Below are 18,457 nucleotides of genomic sequence, written 5' to 3' on the forward strand. Positions count from 1 at the left end.
ACCAGATAGGATAAACCAGTGGTTCTCAAAGTAGGGCCGGGGGACCAACAGGGGTCCTTGGGAGGTACCAGGGGTTTCCCAGCAAAATTAGTTAATATAGCGTCACAATCATTTTACCCACTTTAACCATATTTTATACTTTGGCTATTAAAAAATCGTGAACATTTGTGCCAATCTTACTGTATGTATATATTTTTTTTTTTAAAGCAAACATTTTTAACTCAAATCTTTGCTTTTGGAGGTCCATGACCCAAAGCATTTTCAGATGGGGGTCGGCGGCCAAATACATATCAATTTGGGGGTTCTTGACACGAAAAAAGTTTGAGAAGCACTGGGATAAACACTGCAGCAGGCCTTCACACTGTGAGTAGTGAATGTTCAGTAAACAGCAATATTTGGGCAGCAATTTTCTCTGAGGGGACTTGACCGCAGACACCGTGTGTCAGCCTCATCCAGCAGCCGGTAAAAAACAAGACGTGGACACTTACCACCAATAGGGCGAAGAGAATGACCCCGCAGCTCCAGACGTCCGCTTTTCTCCCGTCGTATTTCTCGCCCTGCGGGGGGGGGGGCGAGAGAGAGAGAGAGAATGAGGGCGAGGTTGAAGGTTCAAAGGGGGACGGAGGGATAACATTCAGAAGTTTGAAAAATAAAGTTAAACAATAATAGTAAGTTGGTATAGACAGGAGACACACTCACCCGTATGACTTCTGGACAAGCGTAGTGCGGGGATCTGGGGAAAGGGGAGAGGGGCAGACACAGAATGCAAGTGAATCTCACACTCTATAATTCAGAGTTCTGTTTGTAAAAAGTTCACAATGCGTCATGATGGATGTGTGAGCTTGTAGATCTGCTATTTTGAATTATTTAAACATTTTGCCCAAAATAGGGATGCCAGGGTTATTATTGTCATTAGCATACATTTTGTCATTTAGTTTGTGATGTTAACATAAATATCAAACATATTGGACAGTCTTTCCTAAAAAGCAAATGCATATATCTATCATTCAGATGCATTGATAAAACATATCCCCACCGGTAATGAAGGGGGGGGGGGGGGGGGGGGATATCAAAAGCAGAGGCATTGATTCCCCCCGCACCCCTCCCCCCCAGCAAATCCAACCCTGCTCCAGTCCTTCATTGGTGCTCACACTTTCACAGCCTCAACTTTATTGGAAAACAGGCAGTGGTATATATATCTTTGATGTCGGGCAGAAACCTTGCATCTCCGTATTCTAACTTTTTGTGTTTTGTCATAAATTAATGTCCTACTTGATCATACTACAGCGTCACACAAAAGCATCAAAAGTAGCAGATCTACAAGCTGGAAACGTGGTGCGAAGCGATACGTTTTCAGCTTGTAGATCTGCTACTTTTGCTATTTTTGAATTTGAATCCTGCAAAGTAAAATTTTAGACATATGAGGTTTCCACCTGGCAGAGACGCTATAATGTAATGCTGGCAGAGTAGATAGCAACATGTCAAGACCGCCCATTAAACAGGCCAGAGAGAGACGACCGCGTTAAAACTCAATTGAGCGGCGGAAAAGAATGGAAACAATGTTTGGGTCTTCTTCGGTGCACACACCGGTCAAGATGTGCTCCGGTGTTTTTGACGTCCCGAGGGCGTCTGTCTGGACGTTCCTCCCGCCCGCCCACACTCAAGGGCGCCGTCTCAAACTAGCGCCCGCGAACGGGGCCCCATTAATCTTTACCACCACCTGGATGGACTCGCAGTAAAAGCCACGGGCTAGACTGAGACTGACACGTCGATACGGTACTGTATGAAGATTGTTTATAGACGCTTGCAGTGGCTCGTTCTTCTCTACATAAACACAGTGGCACTGTTCCAATATTTTGACACAGCGCTCTTGCCAAACTGCCTCCTCTCTTGAAGCGATAACAGCTTCATAGCTGCTTTACGACGGGGCAAAGTTGGCCGAGTTATGGGACGGCGGTGCTTTTAAAGCGCGATCGAGCTCTCCTTCAAGAGACGATTTTGTCCGCCTCGGTTCATTTGACCCTCGCCGTTTGACCCGTGTCCATTTGTGAACGGACAAATAATGGGACAAATTATAAAATGTATGGATATAAAATTGATGAAAGATACAAATGGGTACAAGGATTCAGAGTTGTTTCAGAGTTAAATCAACACTCGCTTGAGAATTGGCCGAGTAGGGCACTTGGCTGCCTATCATATGCATCCATGCGCTCTGTGCGCCCTCCCGCCTCCCGACATTTCCTCTTTACCCTTAAGCGTTTGATAGAGGGATAATAACATCATAATTGATACACTAAATTAACATAGACACTTTGGAGATTATATAGAACTTTAACACTTTGATTATAACAATCGCTTGCGAATTGGCCGAGTATGGCCGAATTAAACTGCCGGTGTCCCTACATTTCTTTTTACGCTTGTGGTCTGACCACGTCTTAGCGCTATACGGTGAGTCTTTTTAAGTCAAGGTGCATGCATGGTGTGAGGCTGTAGTACAATCACGTAGGGCGTTAATTCACGAAAAAAACACACAAAGTTTGAATATGGAGATTTCTGCCCGACAGCGACGATATTCTAAGCAGAGGTCTGTCTCCCCCCACCCAACCTTTCAGCGTGGTGACGTGCCCCCTCAGCTTGCCCCCACTCAGTCCATTCTAATGGCAGGATACCTGCTTCTAATGAGAGCCTATGCGAGGTGTGTAAACACGGAGCTTATTAGCCGCTCTCGTTGTCCGCTGTGTTCTCATGAATAGCGGCCCTGACGGAAGCCGGCGCTCCGTGGCTCCGGCAGGCTGTCATGATGATGACGGCAGGGCAGGGCGATAGCGAACGCCGCCATAACCTCATCAGTGGTTCAAGTTCAAACCGGAGCCTATGCAAATAACAGCCTTCCTTATTGCAGGTGTCATAGAGCATTATGCAGATGAAAAACTAATGAGCAGTAGTGCTAGAAGTACAGTATTTTTTTACTGAAGTAAAAGCAGCAATAGCACAATATAATAATACTCTTACAAGTAAAAGGCATGTATGAAATAAAAAAAACTTGAGCTAAAGTACAAAGGCGTTGGAATACGTTTAATAAGTTTAAAGTATCAAAAGTTGGAAAGTAAAAGTACCTCCAATTGTACTTAGTACACTACTTGAGTAAATACACTTTACACCACCACTAGTGGTGGCTAATGAGTTTGAGATAAGCCCTCGTTAAGCGTGAAGTGTGAAGGCCAGAACACATACAAACCATGAATGGATTCTCACTCATTATTTGCCCAGGTGTCAGCAGGCAAACATTGTGAGCAGATAAATAAAGACTGAATTACACTCACTTGGCATTTGGTGAGATTTGAATCTTAATACTGTCAGTGCTGGGACACTCCATTATGCTGCTCGACCTTTTCTCTCCCTCCGTGCGTCATGCGCGCACCTTTCCACTGGCTCAACCACTGATTCACTGATTCTTCTACAACAGTGATGCACAGCTTCCGAATTTCAAAGACCCCCAGTTTGATATGGATTTGGCCACTGACCCCCATTTGATACAATTTCTTTTCATCTCTGGGACGACAGATACTACTGAAGTACGTACATGGTCAAATGCAAATGGGGTTCTATTGTACATGCTGCCATTTACATTGGCAAAGCTGCACAAACGAGATGCAAAGCTCCGGCAATCACTGAAGCCAACGGTTTGGTTCTCGGAAACCGTTGGTCCAACTGAATTGCCACTTGGCACTGCACACCCCCGGGTCACACACACCAAGCTAATGTATAATTGATGTCAATATAATCAAATATACGTCAAATATATTTGGGGTGCCGATAGCAGAGTGGTTGAGGTGTGTACCACATAGGCCCTCGCCTATACCCGGGTTCGATTCCTGGTCCCAGCAGACCTTAGATGCATGTCACTCTTTCCCTGTTTCCTGTATTTGTACACTGTATACTGTGACTATCAATGGAGGCAAGATAGGCCTGAAAAACATTACAAATATATTTCACATGACATTTTCTAAATATACAAACATGTACCATATAACATGGCTCAAAATAAATACAAATTGTCCTTTTCTACAAAATATATACTTTTGCCCATTTTCCTTTTGAATATTTTGAAACCTATAAAGTATGAGGAAAAAAGATACTCCCTAAAGTGAACGGTACTCAGTGAGAGCAGACATGGGAGAATTCCTGCTATTTTATGATGTCTGGAGGCCACCAGCAATAGCACTGCACTGCAGAAAGATGCTGCTGTGAGTGGTTTGTGGAACAGCATTAGGTAGAAAAGACATTTATCTATGGATCTGAGGCGCTCAGAGTGCTGAGGCAGTGGAGTAGAAAGGATGTAAATTCAAAAAAAGAGACTGTTTTAGCTTTACTGTGAAGAACTGTTATATCAGGGCCATTTGAACATCAGCGTTTATTCTGCTTTACTCAAAGTTCTTCATTGCAGAATCAATAAAGGTACTTGTTATGTTAAGTATCAAAGCAAGCACGCATTCTAGTCTGAAGATATAACATTATCTAAGGCAGTGGTTCCTGTACCAAAGAGGTACACATAATGTTCAAACAACATCATTCAAACAATAAGCTCAAACAAGAACTGATGAGTTTCTTCAAAAGCTTTGGAGTGAGTCTGTACTACCAATGTTATTAGACCGCGACAAGCATAGTACTGTGGACAGTTACAATGAAGGAATTAAAGACTTTTTCTAACCTTGCATAGTTCTGGGATTTGGACTCACATGTATGACACAGTTTCGAAACTTTGAAATGATGTCAAATCCCCCCCCAAAATAACCGATCACATTGTGACGTGTCGTTAGCTTGTAGATCTGCTATTTCAGAAAGGCCAAAGTCTAAAATACAGCTTAAAATGGATAGTCAAAAGTCGATTGAACTGCACTGAACAGACCTTTGCAGCACACAGTAACATGTCCTTGTCAGTGTGCCTGCTACAGTGTGTGTGTATGCACATGCATGTCCTTGTCAGTGTGCCTGCTACAGTGTGTGTGTGTGTGTGTGTGTGTGTGTGTGTGTGTGTGTGTGTGTGTGTGTGTGTGTGTGTGTGTGTGTGTGTGTGTGTGTGTGTGTGTGTGTGTGTGTGTGTGTGTGTGTGTGTGTGCATGCACATGCAACACTTTCAGGCTCCCCTGCACCTCCAGCCACTACACCTGGGGGGAGGTTTCACCCTCACTCCATTCCATTAACCATAGCAAATGGAATACATTTGTGTCAGACTGCAGTGTGGTGCGAGGGGGCCCCAGATAAATGTCTTTAATTAAAAAACTGTCATATCTGCACTTAGAGACGGGGACAGCCACGAGAGCGCCAACAATCAACAAACACAAACTGCATCGGAAATTATGAGGGAGCCGAGACGGGAAGGAAAACAGTACGGAGTGTGCTAAGCAGTGCGCTCAGGCGTTGTGTCTACGTGCAGGAGAGTGTGTGCACGGCGTGCGTGCATGTGTACAGTATGGCTACGTCTGGGACAAAATGCGAGAGTTTCCACCTGCGGCGAGTAGTTTTTTAGCTTCTGTAAACGCACACAGGGGAATGAGCAGATGCGGCGCACCTGGATCGGATCGCACAACCGCCACAGGCGTGACTCAAAATACAACATAACGCAATAATCAAATATAGACACAGTTAGTTTGAAAGAATGCTCAACTAACTTGCTGACTCAGACTCTCACAGGGGCAATGTAGAAGCAGGCTTTCCAGGAAAGAGAGATCAGCTGATTCAATTGTACTGAATATAACTTTTAAATGCTGGTGGCGTTTGTGTCGGGACGGAATACCGAACGGGGCCCAGGGCCCGAGAGCTCAGAGAACCCCCGAAACCGAGCCTGTGTGTCAAAGTCGCTGTTATTAACTTTACTTGTCACATTGTCAAAGGTCTTAGTCATTCATGTCAATTACAGAGCCCCAATAGTCGTACTGAGACACTAAAATAATATCCCTAAACATTTACTTTGAAGATGTCATGATATCATTTTATGTCAGTGTTTATCCCCTCAGTTTATCTGCAGGATTTTAAAGGAGCAGAGTATCTAAAATCCAAGTGAAAAACTACAACATTAGAAGCTCTGTCTAAGACCTCCCCGCAAACTCCTTGGGTAAAAGCATGGGATTCATGTGTCCGTACCCAGAGGCCCAATGTTTCATAATCCACCTATGTACTGTAACTGCTTTTAACTTAAAACCTATACAGTACTTAAGTTGACCGGACTCCCAAGGACTCTAAACAAGGCCAAATCCTGTTTTCTAATAATTTATTTCTACTAAATAAGTCGCAAGACTTTTCTGTGTCTGTATCCTTGACGTTTCTACGATGAACATGATGTAACATGTGTTTTTTCCTGTATAACGTCTAATAAAATCAAATCAAATCTCTGCACTAAATAAAAATAGCTGATCTCACAACTTGTAGCTTGCAGAGCTTGCAGATGCAATTGACGGCCTCGCCGTGCACAGAATGATACGGACAGTGGACAAACTAAGTGACATTGGATTCAGGGCTGAGTTCAGCCTCGCCATGCAGTGCTGTGTGCGCATCGTGTGTTTTCAGGCCAGAGCGTATATATGTCGGGTTGTGGCTGGTCTGGAGGTATGATACGGACAGAATTGGTTCTGAGGCTGGGGGATGGATGTCAGAGGGTCTCTGTGTCACCAGAGAGAGCCTACAGAGACATCCATGTCACCAGAAACCCGGCTGGGTAAATCTGCACCAGACCCCCCTCTGTTCGCCGTCAAGAGACCGAAAATGCATCAGAAAGCACTTTTCTGTCAGCAGCACGCGCAAAAAAAACAGCTTCACAAGAAAACGGTGTCATAGTCCATTGGGGTTGTGCACGGTAATTTGTCATCCTCAATTTGACGTTGCTTCTGTTAATGACAGCCGTGATCCTCTACTCCCGTATAAAGATTAAAGGGGACTTTCCTTTCCTCCTCGTGAGAGAGAGGATTTCCTGCAGCCGTTGCAGGACTGACAGGTTGGTCCCCACTGGGGCTGAGGGGGTTCATAATACACAGTGGTGGACAAAGTACTCAACCCCCCCCCCCCCCCCCCCCCGTGCTTGAGTCAAAATATATTTTGTCGCCGTCGGGCAGAAACCTCTTATCTCCATATTTTAACTTTTTGTGTTTTTTTCATAAATTAATGCCCTACACTTGATCATACTACAGCGTCTCACAAAAGCATCAAAAGTAGCAGATTGACAAGCTCGAAACGCGGCGCTATTTTCACTACTTGCAATAGGGTTTAAGACAAGTGGTTAATTCATAGTGTACTTTTTCCCTTCCCAGAAATGTAGTGGAGTCAAAGTTACAATATTTAGAGTGAGTAGTGGAGTGGAGTCAAAGTCATACTGTACTGTAAGTATCCAAAAAATACAAGTAAAGTACAGATACTGAAAAAAAACACTTAACTCTCTCAGTGCCAAGCCACGAGTTATCCCGAGCTATTTCTGAATGCCCTCAGTGCGAGAACGAAAAATCCCGAGTTAAAAAAAAAATATATATATATATACATATATATATATATATTTTTGGAAAAGAATGTTCAGAACCCAAGATATCGTGATCCGAAGATTTGCTGCTACATTCACTCCTTGTTTAACTTATAACTGAAAAAGGCTGTATCTCGCTTCCTAAGCACTTTTTTTTTACTTTAAAAAAAAACCCAGTATGAACATATTTTTTTTATTTCATTGGCACTGAGAGAGTTAAGTACCTGTACACAAGTAAATGTACATTGTTACTGTCTACTTTGTTACTTTGTTACTGTCCACTGTCGTCGCTCAATCAATCTTTTTGCTTTGGGAACTATTTTCGGTTCAAGTTGACAAATTAGTCCACATTTCAAAATGCATCAAAACCAAAAATAACATAACTATGGCATATTGCGTATTTTGAATTGACAAAATACAGTATAAAGGTGCTATAAAGTTCACTGTGTTGGATTGCTTATCTCAAGCTACCATACTTTGGAGTGGTTGTGGCTAGTGGCTATGCATAAAATCCATACATGTGTGGTCGTGGCCGAGGCTGTGCTTACAGCCACATGGAGAGAAAACACACTGGCAACATGATCTGCCTGATAACATACTGTACCGCATAAACCTAGACCAATTTCCCTGTAATGGATTTATTTTTAAATGTCTTGCTTGTTTTCATTTTCTCCATCATCATTACCATAATCAATACCAAACTAACCGGACTGACTGAATTCACGTTGGCTACACCTCATTTTGCAGCTAATAACTGATAAGCCACGGACGTCTGAATTTCGTTGGTGAATCAATCGTTTCGCTTTGGGAACTATTTTCAGGTTCGATTTTTACAAATTAGCCCACATTTTAAAATGCATCAAAACGCAACGCTAGCATAACTACAGTATGGCATATTGCTTATCTTGTATTGACAAAATACAGTATAAAGTTCACCGTGTTGGATTGCTTATCTCAAGCTAGGTTTGAGTCTCTGCGAGTCGATTTTCATACCATAAACTGAAATGAATGGAAGACAGTGGCGTTCAAATCGAGCAGACTGCAAGATTTGGAAAATGGTGGGTAGGTCAAGAGTCGATCTATGAAATCTATCTATGAAACACAATCTTATACAATATGTTGTGGAGGGGTCCCTGCTTCATCTCTCTCTCAGCTAAGGGGTCCTTGGGCTGAAAAACATTGAAGACCCCTGCATAAGGCCATAGACTACAATAACTCAGAGAGTGTACAAATGGAACCAAATTTGTACACCATCAGAGATACCAATCATTTAGCTGGGGACCCCCTGGAAGCCCCTCAAGGACCCCACTTTGAGAACTATTGCTCTATATACTCCTATCTCTGGCCCACCAGATGATCATCCCTATTCTGAGGCGAACATTCAGTGAAACTAGCTGATCTCTCAGCACGACACACTGTGAGCTTGTAGATCAGTTATTTTTGGTGTACATGGAAACTAGCGGACCTACTGTATAGAGCCCTGGGGGGCCCCTGTCAACTAAGTAGAGTTTAAAAGTGGTTACATGTCTTTGAACCACTGTCGCTTGCTGATAACAATAGATCTACAAGCTGGATGCCATGCGTTGTTAGCTTGATGATCGGTTCTTGTCTGCAAACAACACTGTGTGATCGAGTGTAAAATCACACACTTTGAGAAGCACAGCTCCAGACGATATGGGGTGTTGTGTTATGTTGTCAGGGAGCTTTGTGTTACTACTACTCACCCACAGCTGGTCTCCAAAAGACTGTCTCCAACCTGAAGAGAGGCCATGCCAAAGTCTGCTATCCTGATGTTGTTCTTCTCATCTAGCAACAGGTTCTCTGGTTTCAGATCCCTGTGGCTGAACGGTGCATATGGAAACAGAGAGGGAGACATGAAAGTGTTATTGAAACATGAAAGCTTGTTTTCATCGTACTTCTGCACACACTGCTGGAAACAAAAACACAAACCTGTGGGAAGAATTAAGACGCAGTAGGATTGCACCGTCCATCAAACAACTGTGGATCCGGCTTGTTTGCACACGCACGTTCGTACTCGCTCACACACGCACCACAGTATAAACACATGCATAAACAACTGACTCGGGGCGACTGCTGTACAGCAAAACTATTGAGATGAACAATAATATCGCTATTTTGTTTTTCTTCACTACTCCCCTGTCAGATTAGACTGTTGAATCAAGATCCAACGACACGTGAAGGGCGTACAGAGGTGTTCGATACACACACTTTTTTAATACCCCCCACACGCACGCACGCACACACACACACACACACACACGCACACGCACACACACACAGAGTCTGAATGGACACATCATAATCGCATTATCAACATAGCACCTTCCAACCTACACTGTACCTCTCTGTCAACACCCACCACCCTCCTCGCCCAGCTTTGATGCGAATGCGATGTGAATGGGGGGCTCCCGTCTCAGCGACAGCTCGGTGCGAGGGATGACAACCCCCTGCCGAGTCCTCTTCCGCCCCTCTTACCCTCTCCCCCCCTCCCCCCCTCCCCCCACACCCCTCCATCCCTATCTGTCTCTCCCTCTCATCTCTCAGAGAGTCAACAGCGAGCAGCATGCAGCAGCACTAGCCGGGGAGGCTAAAGTACAGCACGTTCATTAGCCACTATTCATCACATTCAGGCACAGCGGGGGGGCGTGCGATGGGAGCCATCTCCTTCCCTAAAAGGCCAGCGGAGTGGAGTGTATCTCCCCTTCATCTTAAGTATGCCGGAGCTGCCGTGTCAGGAGGTTAAGTCTCTGTTCTCAGCCAGTAGGGCTGTTTGAAGGCATTCAGACAGAGTTGCTTTTATATTGTCCGTTTAACATCTCTTCCCGCCCTGCGGGCAGTGATGTAAAGTAACGGATTGAGAGATTATATCGTTGCTGTCGGGCAGAAACCTCTTATCTCCATATTTTAACTTTTTGTGTTTTTTCGTACAAACGCCCTACTTGATCATACAACAGCGTCACCAAAAAGTATAAAAAGTTGCAGATCCACCAGCTCGAAACGCGGCGCGAAGCTTGTAGATCAGCTACTTTTGCTATTTTTGAATTTGAATCCTGAAAACTAATAGTGTTGGACATACAGTATGAGGTTTCCACCTGACAGAGACGAACAAAACGTGCATTAACCGCTTAAGCCCTATTTTATACTTCAGCTACTCAAAAACATAGCAATCTATATGCTCACATTCACAATGCATGGCGAAGCCTTGCGAGTTTGTAGATCTGCTCATTTTGGAAAAAGTTGGACACATTTTGAAATATTTGAGTGCTATTTGAAATATCTAAATCAAGTTTTTATTCAGATTTTGAAAATGCCTTTTACTGGTAGCAGAGTATTTCTATAGCCTGCCTTATATGTGGTATTGCTACTTTTACTTAAGTAAAAAAAGTGGAGTGAGGCTGTTTGAAGGCATCCAGACAGGCTGTGTTGCCTAGTTGTCCGTTTAACATCTCCACCACCCCCAGGGTGGAGGGCTCACAACCCCGTGGCTGTGTACCAACACCATGGGGTATGACTTGGAGGAGTGTTTACCCAAAGGCATACACACATACATACCGTATGCATACATGCATGGCCGGCCCCGGGGTGAGACAGCGTCCCATGCGGCAGGCAGTTACAGATGTTAGAGGGGCGACCTTTCAAGCAACCCCCCCCCCTCCCTTCCTCCCCTCCCCGCCTCCCCATATCGGTGGTATCAGAGTAGCTGGTACCCCGCTGCGGCGCTGCCTCCTGGAGAAGAGGCCTGGGGTGTTATTGGGGAGACAGTTGCTATCATGCTGTGAGTCTAACAGTAACAGTACCTCTGGCTGGGAAACAGCAGCTCCTGTTGCAGACCCTGCTGTTCTATGCCGATGTTACACGGTGTATTCCGGAGTCTTAAAAAAAAAAGAAACGCTTAAAAACCCTATAAAGTTTTCCCCAGAATGTGGATGCTGGGATATATAAGTGGTTATTTTTTACACTTAGCTATAGAGTCAAATTAAGCACTTGGGTTCCCTATATTGGGCATGTCATTATAGTCCAATTTTCTTCCCGAAAATAGCAGATCTACAAGCAGTTCTGACGCGTTGTGAGCTTGTAGATAGTCTATTGCAGCTATTGCTATTTGCCATGCAACACCACCGCACAACAAAGTATAAACTAGGGCTAAAGTGTTTAACAGTCCGTATTTCTCTGTGTAGCCGTCTACTGTCCGTGACTATGCTATCGATTGCAGTCAAGTCGACAGTGGAAGAGTACTAGGAGAAGAATGAGTTCAGACAGGGAGTTTTGTTTGGCTGAATCAGCCAGTCAGGCTGGTAAGGATGCTACGATTCTCATTAGGAGTGACAAGGCAGGACCATGATCAGAAATGACTACATTAGAGCAATGTTGATTTTGACAGCAAATTCTGATTTAGTTTTAGTTTTAGTCATAGTCTTTTGAATCAAATTCCATTTAGTTTCAGTCATATTTTAGTCATCTGAAATGTTTTACTGTTAGTCTAGTTTTAGTCGACTAAATATCATAAGATTATATTATATAAATCTACAAAAAATCGACTAAATCTACAGTTGACAGCGCGACGCGTTGTGAGCTTGTAGATCAGCTATTTTCAGAGCGCAACACCCGAGCGCAACCAAACATAAAATGACTTGTCTAAGTATACTGGATCACTCCCCAACATTTTAGTCTAGTTTTTATTTGTTGACGAAATTGTCAATATTTCGTCATAGTTTTAGTCATCGTAGCTTAGTTTTTATTACGTTTTTATTTCGTTTTCATCAGTGAAAAAAGGTAGTCGACGAAAATGTTTCATCATAGTTTTTAGTCGACGAAATCAACACTGCATTAGAGGGTCAGCCCAGGTTAGAGGGTTTGGGGGATAAAGCAAGAGAGGCGAGGTTGAGATGGTTTGGGTATGTGCTGAGGAGGGATGAGGGGTGTATTGGGAGAAGGATGCTGAAGATGGAACTGCCAGGTAAGAGAAGAGGAAGGCCAAAGAGGAGGTTTGATGGAATGCGGTGAGCGACGACATACAGGTGGCAGGAGTCACGACGCAGAAAACAGAACCAGATGGAAACAGATGATCCGCGATGACCCCGATGGGAATTAGCCGAAAGAAAAAGAAGAAGAAGAGGAAGATTGTGCTATATTTTATGATTGGCTGACATCTATAGATCTGTTGCCAGGAGGGATGCAGCGAAGGGACAGGTTTTGTCAGGGTGTGATGATCTAGACTTTCATCTTTGTGTCTAGACTAATGATGGGTAGAGGGGAACAGTGGATGGATGTATCCTCCTTTGATCACAAAGGCAGTTTAACCTTGGATGACATGGGCTGATGTACAACTCATTTCCTGAGGGATTAGCTGTCTGCGGATTGTTATCACACTGGCATCCGCTGTGATCCCCAATGTAATTGAAATAAAACACAGATAGCATCTAAAACAGGGCTCTCCACAGGAAAATAAAAAAAAATCCCCCAAAAAACAAGAGACAGGGTCCAGTAAATTTAGCACGCTTTGCCATTGAAACGCGCAAGGGTCGTACGTTTTTGGGACAAATCGCACACGATAACATTGAAATGCGACAGGCCCCACAAGCCTAATTTAATATAATATATATATGGAAATCCAAAATCTGCAGTCGATCAATTGGCAAAAGTTGCATTTGACTTCTTCCAGAGAGCTGTTAATATTAATCAAGTTTTTCGCTTGTTATCAAGATTGGCGCTCGGGTGGCACAGCGGTAAAGTACGTGCCTAACATAGCGGAGGTTGTGGGTTCGAATCCACCGTGGTGCATACGGCTTTGACAAGCGTCTACGCGAACACAATTGGCCATTTTGGGGCGGAGGGAAGCCGGACGGGGAGGGGGTGATAATTGTCACTGCTCTTAATTCTACGGTCTGGGGCAGCACCTGTCAGCAGGGAGTGTTGGGAGGGAGGAGTAGGACGAAGGCTCTAAATCCTCCTGGTGGGGGCTCCTCACTGGCAGGTGAGTCAGTAGGATACAGCAGCAGTGACAACACATACATGTGTGTGGAGAGGAATCATTGGCATAAGCACTAATTTGGGGAGAAAGGGGTAAAAAAAAACTAAACAACTTCGCCATCGATGGACCCAGTGCGGTGAGAGAGACAAATAATACGTAGGTACAGGGTCCAAATGATTATGTGAAAAGCTTGCCATAAGGAAGACTGTGACAGAGACAATCGAATGAAAACCCCACAGTGAAAGCGCAAAGGAAGGGTAAGTGCATATTTGCGGAGGGCTGACATCACTCATGTAATGGTTGGTTGAGATGGGGGAACTGAATGAAGGGCTTACAGAGAGTACTACTACTGCCATAGTACCTGTGAGAAAAGCACACTTAACCCATTAAGACCTGAGGCCTAAATCAGTGCTTCTCAAACTTTTTCGTGCCAATTAAGGACCCCCCGAATGTATATATATTTAGCCGCAGACCACCCATCTGAAAATGTTTTGTGCCAGGAACCCCCCCAGAATAGAAGATTTGTGTTAAAAAAATATTTAAAAAAAGATTCTAACACTTTCAAGATTTATCCCCAAAACAATCTAAAATGGCTGATGTACAAGCTCGCAGCATGGCACGAAGTGACGTACGCTGCGAGCTTGTACGTCTGCTATTTTTGAGAACCACTGTTCAAAACCCTTCACCACTCTGTCATTGGATCGTCAATCAGTCAGTCAATCTGACTGTTCCACTGATATTGAAGTGCATTTCTAGAGCTGGTTGTAGCTTATCAAGGATTACGTGCTTGTTTAAAAGGGAAAGCCATTCATTTGTATATTAGTAAGTAGATGTACATGTACTTCCATGGTGTTAATAGTGTGACACAGTTATCAATGTGTTTGTCTCTTGGGGGGGGGGATAATTTCACAGTTTTCCAGCTCATATACTAGGGGCATTCCTATAACTACTTTTGAAGTCAAACATTTCAGCAGGCATTGATTGGGAGCGTTCTTTGTGTGTCTGTTAAACGAGCGCGCGCACGCGCGTGTGTGTGTGTGTGTGTGTGTGTGTGTGTGTGTGTGTGTGTGTGTGTGTGTGTGTGTGTGTGTGTGTGTGTGTGTGTGTGTGTGTGTGTGTCTTACAGCAGTGAGTGTAAAAGTGTATTTCCAGAGAGTGTACGCCTCAGGCCCTTTGGTCTCCCTCCTCACATTACAGCATATCGTTGCTGTCGGGCAGAAACCTTGTATCTCCATATTTCAACTTTTTATGTCGTTTTTTCTCGTAATTTAATGCCCTACTTCATCATATTACATGCAGTGTCACACAAAAAAGCAAAAATAGCCGATCTACAGTGAGCTTGTAGATCGCCTATTTTTGCTATATTCATTTTTTAAAGGTAGGGTAAGTGATATTTTTTGGTAATTCTTTTATTTTCGTTAAAAAGGTTAAAGTACTATTCTGATAGTACTCATTGCTACAGAGCGTTTGTTCGGTCACAGGGGTCTCTCCAGCTCTTTAGTAAACAGAATATAGTACATTTTCAGGTTTTACAATTTAAGCCAATCAGGGGAGAGCGCTGAAAAGGCATTTTCTGTTTAATAAAGAACTGGAGAGACATGGGAGACTCCTTTTACTGAACAAACACTCTATCAGAATATAGAGCTATTTAACACTTGTTTTAACCAAAGTAAATCACGTACCCTACCTTTAAGTAAAAGTAAAAGTGAAAGTGGTGAAGTCTGTCTGGTTTATAAATATCGAACCAATGAACGTTAACAAGAGCTTGTGGCTAATAACCACATGGATAACGGATCCGTTGGTAACACAGGTCATTTCCCTGAAAAGTGACTGCCTTGGACATACAAGGTTTCCAACCCAACGGCGACGATATAAAGCAGCAAAAAGGAAGCATGCAGGCTAGCGTGAAAACAGGATCCATCTGCTCCTCGCTCTCCCACCGCACCGGCGTATTTATTCACTGCCAGGGGCTCCCAATTACAAGCATATCAAGATATCAAGATTGAGCTTGTTGTTCAGGCCTGCATAGCCGGGGCCAGGTGCCTCTTCCAGTGTTGCCAAGTCTGCTTATTATAAGTGACATTGGGCTTGTTTTTCCTGTGAAGTTGCTTGTAAATATTGGTAGTTGCGGGGTTTTTTTTTTTGGTGGGCTCGTTTCTAAAGTGTAGTTGCTTATTATTTTGGACTCCCCTCAGTTTAAACACTTTAACCCTATATACATTGGCTATAGAGCACCGAAGTCTGACGTCACAGCAGCTAGAGGGCGCTATCCCCCTGGGTTTCAACGTTATTTTTTGTGTTGAAATCCCCATTGGGGAATCTTAGATCACGTCATATACAAACTGTGTTCCAAAAATAAACAAATCATCCGGGCGTTTCTGTCAGGGGGTTGGCTCTTCAAATATTCATTTGAGTGAAAGTGTTTGATGGCTAAGATTGGCTCATATGTGGCCTCCAATGCCAGAGCCGTATTCAGTGGTACTGGGAAGTATAACTAAGTATATTTACTCAATTACTGTATTTAAAGGAGCACCCATGTTCAACCTATCTTCATATAATTGGTCATCACTAGAGAAACTTTTATATTGTTGGACGAAGTATGTTAGAAGTTAAGTTGTTTTGGGGGCAGAATCGTTTTTTTCTTTTCATCTTCATTCTTCTTGTTTATACTGAACAAGGCACGCAGCAAAACAATTATCGTTGTCGTCGGGCAGAAACCTTGTATATCCGTAATTTCAGCAATTTATGTTTTCTATTTTTTTTTGTAAATTAATGCCCTACTTCATCATACAAGAGTGTCACAGTCACACAAAAGTAGTGAAGATATCAGATCTACACGCTCACAATGCGTTGCAATGAGGTGCCTTGTGAGCTCGGCTATTTTCAATTTTTTTTTAATAACAATAAAAACAGGAATGGTTTTGGACATACAAGGTTTCCCCCTGACGGCAACGTTATGATAGAATAATATTCCTCAGAGCTCTCATTCTGTTAATGTGCGTTGTGTGAGAAGCTGATGATGTCGGGAGGCGAGGCCTGAGAGATAGATTTACATAATGTTTCACGGGCAATTTAAAAACAAAGGATAAAAGTGTTTAGTCAGGGAATGATTTGGTATGCTGGAGTTTGTGTGATACAGTGTGGAGGCCTATAGCATGCTTCGTGCCCTGGTACAGTAAGAGTTTATACAAGAGGATGTTAACCCATTCAAACCGGGAACGCATCTGTGTAACCACTTTATCCATATTTTATACTTTGGCTATTCAAAAATAGCAGATGTACAAGCTCATAGCGTGGCACCGAGTGCTGCGATATGAGCTTGTACTGTAGATCTGCTATTTTTTCAAAAATTTGACCACAGGAAAATACGTTTTTCAGAAAACTGATTTAGAAGACATTTTAGAACCCCCCAGAAGCAAAGATTTGAGTTACAAATGCTTGCTTTAAAAATGTATATATATATTCAAAGATTTGCACAAATCTTCACGATTTTTCAGAAAATAGCAGATCTACAAGCTCGTAGCGCGGCACTCGGTGCATATGTGCTATGAGCTTGTAGATCTGCTATTTTTTAATAGCCAAAGAAATCTAAAAATGACAGATTATTTCCCGGTCTAAATGGGTTAAAGCCATAAGTGCATGGATGTGTGGTGAGAGCTACAGTATGCGTTTCTTTTGTTTCTTCTCTGTTGACTTGAGGTTGTGCATTGGCTGAGTGTATGTCATTGTTTTGTACTATTGTGTGGCTCAGAGTCTGTAATCCTCTCTTTGATCATTCACATTCATTGATTTGTTCGATTTGATAAACAAAACAGAGGGAGAAGTCCTTTTCTTAACCACTTGAGCCCTATACTGTACGTCTTCATAGAAAAAATAGTTTAAAAGCTTTACAATTTGTTGCATCACGATAAAAAAAATAAGAATTGATCAAATCGATTTGTTCGATTAACGGTTGCACCCCTAGAGGAGAGTCACAGTGGAGGTTAGGGCTGCAACAATTAATTGAACAAATTGATTCAATCGATTATAACAAGAATATTGCGAATTGATAATTTAATAAAACAACCACATTAATAATCCCTATTTGGGGCATGTCATTATAGACGAACAGTATAGAAAATGTAAAAAAAAAGAAAAATAGACGATCTACAAGCTCAAGACACGTGAGCTTGAAGGTCAGCTAATTTCACTATTTATGCATGACCGTTGTGTGACGAAGTATAAAATAACACTTAAGTGATTCATCAATTCATTGATATATACATTTTGCATCCCTGCCAGATTTGTGCCAGGCACATAATACTACAAATCGTGAAGCAGTGTCCGACTAATATGAAACCTTGCACACACACTCACAGTGGCACCCCAAATGTTTCAAATCGGCCTCATGGTGGCGCTATAACAGGTCGCAACACAGCCCTGGGTAGGCAACTCGGGCCTGGCGGGGATCTGCGTGGTCTCCAAGGAGCAGACTTTTCTAGTCGTGTATATAAAAAACACGCTTGTCGATTGGTCAATTAATCGAAAAAGTAATGGATAGAATAATCAGCAGGAACATAGTGGATATAGTTGCATCCCTGGTGGAAGTGCTCTGTGTGTCTGTATGTGAGTCACTGTGACTCCCCCCTCCCCCTCCACTCTCTCTCTCTCTCTCTGCACACCCTCACTGCATCTTTTTGTCTCATGCTTCCGTTTGCCTCCCACGTCCGCTCCTTAAATATCTCTGTTGAGCCAGATGGATGTATGCTTGTATGAATGAGAGAGAGAGAGAGAGAGAGAGAGAGAGAGAGGGAGAGGGGGGGGTAGCTGTTAATGACTCAGAGTTTCCTCTGCCTATGCTATACTATACTATAGTATACATCATTCTATGGTTGAGATGTGAGTTTTATTTTTATATGGAAGAGAAGAAGGGAGGGGGGGGTGATGGAGGAGAATACTGTACTGTACTGTAGTGGATG

The 18,457-nt window shown here is 43.1% G+C and overlaps 1 protein-coding gene across 1 annotated transcript in view; it reads right to left on the bottom strand.

Moving 5' to 3' along the window:
• Positions 1-18,457, bottom strand: part of LOC311047261 (serine/threonine-protein kinase BRSK2-like) — a gene marked incomplete at both ends in the record, with an annotated part of 303,040 nt that overhangs the window by 59,909 nt on the left and 224,674 nt on the right. The window contains 3 exon segments of the mRNA XM_084059917.1: positions 489-557; positions 700-733; positions 9,232-9,348. Coding sequence (XP_083916043.1) covers positions 489-557; positions 700-733; positions 9,232-9,348 — 220 coding nt within the window.

The sequence above is a fragment of the Gymnoscopelus microlampas genome (genome assembly GCF_963454915.1).
Source record: "Gymnoscopelus microlampas genome assembly, chromosome: 6".
NCBI lineage: Eukaryota > Metazoa > Chordata > Actinopteri > Myctophiformes > Myctophidae > Gymnoscopelus > Gymnoscopelus microlampas.